Here is an 11,001-nt window from a genome sequence, read left to right on the forward strand (position 1 = left end):
TCTCACATAATATGTTTTTTGGTCAAGTCCCTGCAATATATGGATCTAGCTCATTTTTTAAACTGTTGAATATACTACATTTTATTTACCATTTCTCTATCAGTGAAAATTTTGGTAGCTAGCTTTTTGTTCTATGCTGCAATTAATAGTTCATTACGCAGATGCAAAAGTGTTTTGTTTTGTTAATATAGTTGCCTAAAAGTTTAACTGATTCATCCTGGAGTATGTACACTTTATTGTAATAGATGCTATTGAAATGTATTGCAATATTGCTTTTTTGCTGGTGTACTCTCTTACCGTTAGTGCTAGAGACGACTCATTTCCTCATAACTTTCCCAGCCCTTGAAAATATCAAATATTTTAATTTTAGAAAAACTATTTCCCATTGTTATTTTAACTTGCGTTCCTGTGATTAGTAAATTACCACAGAAATGGAATATCTTTTCACATTAATTAGTCATTTGGGTTGTTTCGGTGACAGATTTTTAAGAACAAATACATGGTCAATGTTTGTAAACATTCTATACGTATATGTTAATTCTGCTTTTACTTACAGATTTCTATGCATTTATGTCAATATTTTGCTATTCGTGTTACTCAAGAAATCTGTATCCTCATTCAATTTTGTTTACCTGGTTTGTTCATGTCTGAGCAGTGTGCTAAATTCTCCCACTCTGATTTGGGGTTTTCAACTTCTGCTTGTAGTGCCACCTTTGTTTTCCCATGTATTTTTGATGGTAGACTTGTAAGTATATCCGCATTTATGACTATTATAATCTTTTGGAGTATTTTTCCCTTTATCAACACAAAATGTATTTTACTCTTTCTTTTAAGGTGTTTTACTTTTAATTCTATTTTTTTCTGAAGTAAATATTGTGAAAAAGTAATATAGATATTGCCTTTTATGTTATTTCTAACCCGGAATATCTTTTAATTCAGAATATTGTATACACTTATATACATTTAAATACTTTATTTTGTGTGTGTGTGAGGAAGATTGGCCCTGAAATAACATCTGTTACCAATCTTCCTTTTTTTGCTTGAAGACCATGGTCCCTGAACCAGCATCCATGCCAATCCTCCCCCACCTTGTATACCTCATGCCGCCACAGCGTGGCTTGATGAGTGGTGCGTAGGCGTGCTCCCGGGATCCGAACCTGCAAACTCCAGGCCACCAAAGCAGAGCGGGTGAACTTAACCACTATGCCACTGGACCAGCCCAAGACTTTGTTTTTTTAAGAGCAGTTTTAGGTACACAGCAAAATTGAGAGGAAGGTACAGAGATTTTCCTTTAACTCTGCCCTGACACGTGCAGGACCTCCCCCATTATCAACATCCCCCACAAGAGTGGTACATTTGTTACAACTGATGAACCTAATTGACACATCATCACCCAAATTCCATAGTTTATTTACATTATAGTTCACTATTGGTGTTGTATATCCTATAGGTTTGGATAAATATATAATGACACGTATCTACCATTATAGTATCTTATTATATATTTTAAATATATAGGAACATATACATAATTTATTTCCAAGTGTGCATGAACCAGCTCTATCAATTCTAAATATTCTTCTATTCTTGATTTAAAATTTTTACAATGAAATCATAAATAACACAGTACTGAAATCTCCTGCGACCATTTGTCAATCACATCTTCCTTCCTCCCCTGCTCCCAGAAATAGCAACGCACTTGAATTTGTTATTCATCAATCTCATGCATAATTCTTACCATTACTTTACATGTATTTATTCACAATGAATATATCACCTTGTGTATTTTCACAGTTTTTATGTGTCACCATACTATATGTGTTATGTTGTAACCTCTTTGTGTCATTTCTGTTTGTTTTCATTTCAAAAGTTGTTTTTGCACTTAATGGATGTTATATCTTTATATATGTCTGTGAAAAGCTAAACATTGTTATTTAAAAAATCATTATCCGATTTTTTAAATAACATACATAGTAAATTCGTGTTCTGATTTTTATCCTGATAGCCAGCTTTCTTCATGAGCGTTCTAAGTTTTGTATGCTGACTTATTTGGTTGCATTTTCAAACTTTTTCTCTCTTCTCCTCCTTTTCCCTATCCATCCTTCTCATCCCTTTTCCTCTTCTTTTATCTTTCTCTCTCTCTCTTCCTTTTAGAAGATTCAGAAAATTGTCATTGCTTTTACTTGGATCTTTGCTTCAGACAAGAGCCTGCTCGTGTCTCCTAGCAATGTTTCAACCCACCCCACCACCCTGCAATGATGCATCAGTTATTATTGCTTTTGGCTTTTGTAACAGAATCAGTAGAAAGATAAAAGGCCAAAGAAGCATGCCAATCTCAATGGTTTTATCAAATAGAGATTATATTTTTCACAGAAGAGAAATTCTGGACACAGGCTATTCATGAAATCATAGATGTCCAAACTTCTTCCAACCGTTAGTTTCCCCACTGTTAGCATGTGATTTTCATCCTCAAAGACTCCAGAGAGCTCTTATACCTCTAAGCATTTTCCATCCTGAAGGAGAAAGGGAAGTGAAAAGAGCAAAGGTCAATGGAGCATGCCAGCATACTTAAACCTGTATAAAAATTGCCAGAAATTCCATTAAGTACTTTCCATTTGTCTTCTAGGCCAGATATATGTATGTGACTTCTTTACCTCCCAGGGAGTCTGAGAAGGCAAATATTTTTAATTGGACATGTTTTTAAAAAATCGAGGATGTCTTAGTAAGGAGGAAGGGGAGAGTGGATATTGGGTGAGAAACTAGCAGTAATGTGACAGAGATTCTGGACCTACTGCAGATTCATCCTCCAGGCCAGGGGCAGCTTGGCCTAGGATCCAGTCACATGTGTCTCCATCCTTTCATCTCTTCTAGGCCCACAGCTTCTTATAAAGTACAGAGAGTAACTGCTGCTGGCTGGCCAATTGCAGCCTGTTTTTGTGTGGCCATTGAGCTAAGAATGATTTTTATATTTTTAAGGGGTTGTTCAAAAACAGAAGAAAAAAGATGCGATAGAGACAGGCAAAGCCTAAGATATTTACTATTTGGCTCTGAAAGGAAAGTTTGTGACCTTGTTTTAAAGTTCCAGACTCAGGCTCCAGCAGGCTTTTCCCTCATCTTCTTTTTTGTGAACTCTAGCTACCGGCTACTGTGGAACATTTTATTTTCCCATTTTCACACAGAATTATGTTTCCTACTCTCACCTTCTGCTTCAGCTTGGATGCCCAGGATCCCTGAAACTTTACCCCACTCATTACTCTGTGTTTATGTTTCATTTCTGACACTTTTTACACATATATAATTTTATGACTATATATATATATTTACATATGTATTTGCATATATATATGACCATATGTATATGTTTACATATATATGTGCTTATGACAGTGACACTGGCACTGTCATTTTTTGTTTTACTCTTTCCATGTTTTCTTTCTTTCTGTTGCTTTATTTTCAAAGTTTTGTCATGCAAAATATCTTAGTGTAGTATGAAAGTCTGTGTTTATAATAGGTAAATCTTACCTATCTCTTTTGTTGTTTTATTTGCATTCTCCAGTTGCTGTGATTTCCCCCTTTCTCGATTTTTTGATTGATTGTAGCATTTGTATGCCCTACTTTTCTTAAATACTAGAGAAAGCAGTTTCTAACTCCATTATTTTAACCATCGAGCTTTCATTTCCCAGCACTTTAATTATTCATAGGAATTTTTATTATCTCTTTCTTTAATGCTGTCATTTCTTTTTTCTTCCTATTGTTTCCTTTTTGGTGTTGCAATTTACATATCTATTTTTCACATCCCTTAATGTTTATTTCATACAATTCATCTCTTTATTTTTTATGCTAAATTGAAGTAGAATTTGGTGGCTCAATGTTACACCTCACTGTTTCACTTTTCAGTTAATTGGGGTAAATCAGTTGCTTCCACCACAGTGAATGGCTCATGTATTCCAGGTCTAGGCCAATCACACATGGCATTTTTTGGCTGCAGGAAGTTCTTTGAGAGGTCCAGGGAACATGAGCCCAAGCTTTTGGTTCATTGAGGGTGGCAAGTGCTCAGAGCAGTTGGACATAAATGAGGAAGTGTAAAGCTCAAATGCCTCTTGCAAGACATCCCGTGATTAAGGATGAAATTAGTCAGAGGTAGAACAAAACTGACATCGTGGATGACACTGTAGAGATAAAGAGAGAGAAAAACAATAACAACAATAACAAGGTAAACCAATCATGAATTCTTCTCTGCCTCCGAATTTCCATTTATGTGAGTTACTTATGTCCTTGCTGTTTAAGTTTTGCTATTCAAAGAGTGATCCATGGACCAGTAGCATTAGTATTGCCTAGAAATTTGTTAGAAATGAATAATCTCAGGCCCCATCCTAGACCAACTAAATCACAATCTACATTTTATCAGAATCCCTGGGTGATCCATACAGACATCAAAATTTGAGAAGCATTATCTATAGCAGTGGCTCTCAAAATGTTGTTCATGAGTTCCTGGGGGTTTCCAAGGCCTTTCCATGGAGTCTATGAGGTTAAACCTGTTTTCATAATTACAATAAGACATTATGTGCCTTATCTACAGTACCTAGTACCACAATAGTCTTCATATTCTTAGTAAAGAATAATGCTGAAGGGAGAGCCTAGACTAATACTGATTTGGATATTTTTCTCCCTTCTTACACTATAGAGCACTTGTGTTGTTTTGATTTTCAGCATCTTTTTCGCTTTCTTCTTGTACTAGTGACTTGATTACATTCAGAAGAACCTACTCTCAATTCATGTGGTTTAGGTGTGGACGACTACTTGACCTTATTGCTTTCTCTACAGCCACAGAAATATAACTTAAATTTGGCCAATTAACTCATTTAATTCTCTTGGTGACAGTGATTGGTTCAGAAATTGGCATATGACCTACATTGGGGCATTCAGAAGGAATAGTGACAGTTGTTTTTCTGGGAAATATTGGGAGCAAGAAGCTCTCTTTACATTGTTTTCTTCTTAAAAAGGTGATATAAGCTAGCATTACCAGGACCTCCTTCTGGAGATGGCTCCCTTGTTATAGCTAGGTACAGAATTTAGGTCTAAAATAATTTTTCTCAGAATCTTGAAGTATGTGCTCTGTTATTGAAGGCTGTAGCTATTTTGTGAAATAAAGGCAAGGTGTACAATTAACTAAAGCCTTGGAAATTAACCAGTTCACATTCACTTCCTTCCAGATACTGGTATTGATTTTGATCAGTCTTAGTAACTGATGATACCAAAAACATTATTTTTTTCCCTTTATTTTCATGAGTATTTGAGTGAAGTGTGGGTAGGCTTCATGATTATAGATAACCAGATACATTTTTGAACTGAAAGTTCTAGTGACCCTTTCTAATTCATCTTTCAATTCTCAGCACCTAACACACTGCCTGCTTCATAGACATTGCTGAAATGAAAAAGGAATTTTGAATATAGACATTGCAACTTCAAATCCTTCCTTCACTACACTGAGCTAATGTTATTAATTTTTTAAGGAGTTGAAAATATTCTTTCAAGGTTAACATTATGTTACCTTACAAGGATCCTCAATTATAATCTGACTTCTAAAGCTTCAATGAATATTATGAAAAACTTTGTAGGAAAGATTTTCCTTTAATTTAATAAATATTTATTCTCTACCTAATATATGCAGGGCCTTGTGCTGGTTAAATAAGATACAATTCACTCAGAGATCCTATTTGGTAGATAAGATGGAGATTAGCATACTTTTAACTCTGTGTTGTAAAAGCAGCAGACATAAAACATGGAGGAGGTGATTAACTTTATCTGTGAATATCAGAGAAGTTTATTTGAAGGATAGAGGATATTATAGGCAAAAGAAAGACATGTTCAAATGCACTAGTATTTGATGCACCAGTATTTGGGGGGAACTGTAAACAATTTAGAATTATTTGAAATAGGGACGATAGGAGATGGGCCTAAGGAGAAATGCTGACTCCAGATCAAGAAGGACCTTGTGTGCCATATCAAAGAACTTTCACTTTATTTAATTGACTAGTATTATTTAAGAAAATCCGCTCGAAATTCCCCCTAAAACAAATCCCTCCTAAAGCAACTTGAGATTCTAGTGGCTTGTGCATTCCTCCTTCTGTGGAAATCACTCATACAGACAATAGGGAGCCTTTAAAACGTCTTGCAGAAGACAGAGATGCATTCTGGAAACAATGGGGAGGTGGACTGGATGACAGACTTGAAAGCTAGTCTTAAGGCAGTGGCTGTGTGGATGGGCAGGTGCACAGATTTGAGCAACTTGAAGGATGGGGGGATCAACAGGATTACCGATACGAATCAGGGCTTTGATCTAACTTACCTATATCTAAGTGAGAAGAAGAGAGCTTTAAAAATAATTGTCCCTTAGGGTTCTATAGACATAATCAGTGGAACATGAATTTGATAATATATATTATTTAACTTTACAAATATAGAGGTTATTTACAGCCCCTTTAGAGAATGATACTTATAAGCATATTAAATAAAAGGGAAGGAGATGCTGCCTCATGAACTGAAATGATGAATTTATAGCTTTCTTTGAGACTTTTTGATAAAAGATGCCCGCCTACTCCTTTACCTTAGATTTGATGTCATATTCATGTATAGTTTTATACTCTATGAAATAGAGTAAGATCTATTGGTTCCAATTTTTTACAGATAATATTAAATTACTTTTGGTGCACTAGAAGACTTTTTGGAACTTGACTGTAACCTTTTCCTAATCTTCTTCTCCTCTTTAATTTCCTTTATTTCCTTATTTCGTAATATTTGCATTTTTGATTTTATAACTTGGTTGGTTAGAGTAATACTTCCCAATTTCTTTTACATCATGGCATACCTAGAAAATGACATATGTATACAGTACAAGAAAGGCAGCAGATAAGGCTGCTTGCTTTAGGAGACCACAAGCCGGGTGCTCTAGCATACCATACCCCTATCAGACCACTCTGAAGCTGGAGGGAACCACTTTCTCCTCACACCCCCATAGTCCATTCACACTGGTTGAAATGCTCTGAATTACAGAAGGTCATGATTATGGGATGGACACCTGTGTCATTCAGTGAGTATTGTGAGGGTATTTGACATACCATATGGCAAAAAAGCCAGTTAGCTCAAGGCACAGTAGCTAGTGGTCACACAGGGATCTTGCAACATGGTATGCATAACTCAGGACAACCTACGATCATTATGGAGAACATCACTGAAAGCATATGTTTTATTAATGAAGACTCAGGAGTCTTTGATAGGATATTATAAATAACCAATTCTTTCATTTCATAAACGAGAACACTTGAGACTAAAGAAATTATGTGTCTTGACTAGAAAGTAAATGACTTGAATAGAGGTTAAATGACCAGACTGTATGCTTTATGAAGTCAGGGACATTTTTGTTAACTACTTTGTCCCATTGCTTGGTTGAGTGCATAGCATATGGCAGAAGTTTCCTAAAACTTTGTTGAGTCAATGCATGAATGAATGAATTGGCCAAGGTCATACAGGTAATGGCAGAGCCAAAATGAGAATTACAATCTTCCATCTCCCAGCTCAATGATTTGATCCACTGTGTATAAGACTGTATATCACATTGTTATCAATGTTCTATGAATAATTCACTATGTGGCACAAGGCAAAAAGGTCATGGACACATTCTAGAATTGAATATTTTAAGAATTTACCTTTTGTAGCAGTTCCTATCCATCATATTCATAAATTGAACATGAAATATTTGGGTTGCCATAAAGCTTATATTTATCTTAATATAGTTCTGTAAATATAGATACTTTAAAAGAAAACAAAGTTGGTCTCATATGAACTTTCACAAATTTTCTTTCTCTTTGGTAGTTATGATATTTTGCCACTTTCTTCGGTAAGAGAATATATTCAGGTTTGTCTTTATTTCCTATTAATTAAATGATGAAAGATAAAACTTTAAGTAATTACTCATGTGTCCTATATGGAAGCATTAAAATCAGAGAGAGCACTGTCACTGAAAGGATATGTCACTCAAGAATTCATTAAACATTCATTAGCCTCACCTCAGGTAAAGGTGTCCTGGTTTACATATTTGCAGATTTGCATACGTATGCCCTGAACAAGATTTCAAAAATGTTTATGATCCTATGACCACGTTAATTATGAATTTCCAAAAAGATATTTGTGAAATCCTCACTGAATGTGGTCATTATTTTTTCTTTTTTTCCTATCATGTCCTTTATGCAGTTCAATATACAAGATGACACCAAGATAATACAAGTGAAGTTCCACTTTGAGTGTCTCCATCTCCCTCCCCTGAATCTTGATCAAGAGGCTGCCAAAGCCAGAAGGGGATTGGAGTAGGGTGATCACCGGGAAAGCTGCTGTGCTTGGCCTGGCAGATGGGGAAATGGAAAGGTTCCACTTCACAATCTGAATGACGTCCTCCAGCGTATGGTCTTTACCCACTTTTTGAGGATTGTGTTTCACAGCAAGCCCCCAAGACTGGAGTGTATTTAAACTCTTTGATAAGGTTTTTGTGAATCTTCAAGCAGAAATCCTCCACCATGGTCCTGGGGTAATGCACCACCACTGGGGATCTGTGATCTGGCAGCTGGCCTTTGGGTCTAATGTAAATCCTCACTAGTTTCAGATAGGCCCAGATCTTTTCCAACAAGTCATCAAAATTCCAGCAGTGATGGGCAGAGATTGCTACACAGTGAGGCACCTTATAAATGATATCCAATTCCTTAACGGAAATCTCATCAATCTTATTTAACACATAGATACAGGGGATATAAACTCTGCTTCTTCCTACCACATCAGTGAAGTCATCCGCTGTGGCATTGCTAAGCAGAGTGACATCAGCATTATGAATTTTGTATTCAGTCAGAATGCTCCTCACGGTTTCAGCATCCACCTCACTCTGAGGGCAAGTGGTCATGAGATAAATGCCTCCCTTATCTTTCTTCTTAAAGCCAGTGTTAGGGAGTTTGCTGTTCAAGCAAATGCCAAAGACTTTCAACTCATTTTCAATTACTTTTTTATGTCTCAAGGGTTTCAGGACATCCAAAACAATCAGGATCAAGTGATACGTTTGCAGCACTGTAATGACTTGATGGCCTCTACCTTTCCCATCCTTGGCACCCTTTACGGTACCTGGGAGATCCAGGAGCTGGATCTTGGCACCTTTGTATCTGATGATGCCAGGCACAGATGTCAGAGTAGTGAACTCATAGGCTGCCATCTCGGAATATACCCCTGCCAGTTTACTGAGCAGTGTTGCTTTCCCCATAAATGGAAAAGCCACAAACCCAATTCTAGTGTCACCTGTCTTGGCCATATCAAAACCCTCTCCTGGCCCACCACCACAACCACCTTTTGGAGTAATGCGTTCTCTGCCAAGCTTAGCAAAGCTAGCCTTAACCGCCCGAGGTAATGTGCTGTGGCTTTGTTCTTTTGAGTCCGAGCCATCTTGGCTTCGATCTTCAGGATCTTGGCTAAGGTGCTGCTGACAGTGGTGAGTCCCTGGAGGCGCACCCACCAGTGGACCGGCCAACGACCACCAGACGCTACTGCAGTGCGCAGGCGCGTACGTCCTACTCCTCGCAAGAGACAGAGCGGAGTAGTCCTCTCCCTCTCAGCCAACCACCCTCCGTCTGCTTTTTTGGAGGTTTTCTGCCATTTCTTTATTGGGGGGTGGGATGTGTGATTCAGTATGGATCTCTGTGCTGTCCCCTGTGTGGACCCAGGTATGTATTGTCAAAAACCAAACTGCACACTTAGTGAAACAAAGCAGAAAGTTGAGTTTATTGCAAGAGTTTCGACCTGCAAGCTGGGAAACTCAAGGCTATGGGAGCAATGAGTAGTTCCAAACTGCTCACAGACTAAAGGTTTTTATGGGGTAAATGCGGAAGTAATTTGGCTTTTTCAGCTGGTTCATTGCCTAGCAGTCTTCTTCCTTATTTGGATCGGGGTAGCTGAGTCAGGGAAACAAGGAAGTCCAGAGATGATGTGAACAGCCCTGGCTTTTGGGGATTGGCTGGCGTCCTCTGCTGATTTCTTAGAAAACCTGTAAATTCCTGCAATTATGTTAGGTAAGGTTAAATTTCATTTTTCTTTAATGCACCTGCGTTGGCCAACTCCATTTTGTCCCCACCGTGAGTCCATTTTTGTTTTGGTTTTACTGTCTAGTCTATGTATATACACGTCTGCGGAAGACCAAAACTCTGCTGGGCTGGGGAGCTCAAGCTCTTTTACAAGAGGGTATTAGGTAGAGACCAAAGCCAAAGGATGGGTGGCTTCTGAGGCTGCACCCCCATCCTGGAGGGAAGCCAGTTTTATCCGATTGCCAGGGTGGAGCTGACAGAGCTGGGGGCCACGAAGGGTGGGCTGAGAGGAGCTTAGGTGGACAGAACAGCTTCTGTCTCCCCACCCTGCCCTAGATTGGTGGTCAGGTCCAGTCATGTCCTTGAGGTAGGTCATCAGGCTTCTCGGGGAGGGGACCTGAAGACCCCTAGTGCTTGGTGGGACCACACCTTGGGCCGTTCTCCATGTCATGCCTGTCAGAGTCCATGACTCTTCATCTTTCATGATAACTTGTAGTGATCAAATGTTTGGGGGAGGAATGACAAGTTGAATTCTTGATTATAATAAAATTCCATATGGAAGGTTCCATGAACTGTGGCTCAAGAACCATCAGCAACTTGGCAGATTGATGTGAATTCTACTGTTGTCCCTTTCACCGTTTCTCTCCATCCAGGCTGTGGTGTATACAAAGCAGATACTAAAGTGGAGATTTAGCAGGTGCTACATTATCTATGATTTTTGAGATATTATGTTAAAGGAAGGTTACAGAATTTAGAGTAAGGAAAAACGGTAACAATTTTATTTCTTTTAAAAGTTTTGTTCTGAAAATTGTCAGTCATTAGGTTTAGTTAATACTAGAGAAGACTTTGGATTTTGTTATGAAAGGAATAGTTTATTCACATACAGAAA

At 37.9% G+C, this 11,001-nt stretch overlaps 1 protein-coding gene across 1 annotated transcript; it reads right to left on the reverse strand.

The window, feature by feature from the left end:
• Positions 1-8,196: 8,196 nt before the first annotated feature.
• LOC124243333 (developmentally-regulated GTP-binding protein 1-like) lies at positions 8,197-10,596 on the reverse strand. The gene is given in 4 exon segments (XM_046668943.1): positions 8,197-8,505; positions 8,507-9,432; positions 9,435-9,741; positions 10,285-10,596. Coding segments are annotated over 4 exon segments (1,854 nt in total).
• Between the last annotated feature and the right edge of the window lie 405 nt (positions 10,597-11,001).

The sequence above is a fragment of the Equus quagga genome, chromosome 8 (assembly GCF_021613505.1).
Source record: "Equus quagga isolate Etosha38 chromosome 8, UCLA_HA_Equagga_1.0, whole genome shotgun sequence".
NCBI classification, from domain to species: domain Eukaryota; kingdom Metazoa; phylum Chordata; class Mammalia; order Perissodactyla; family Equidae; genus Equus; species Equus quagga.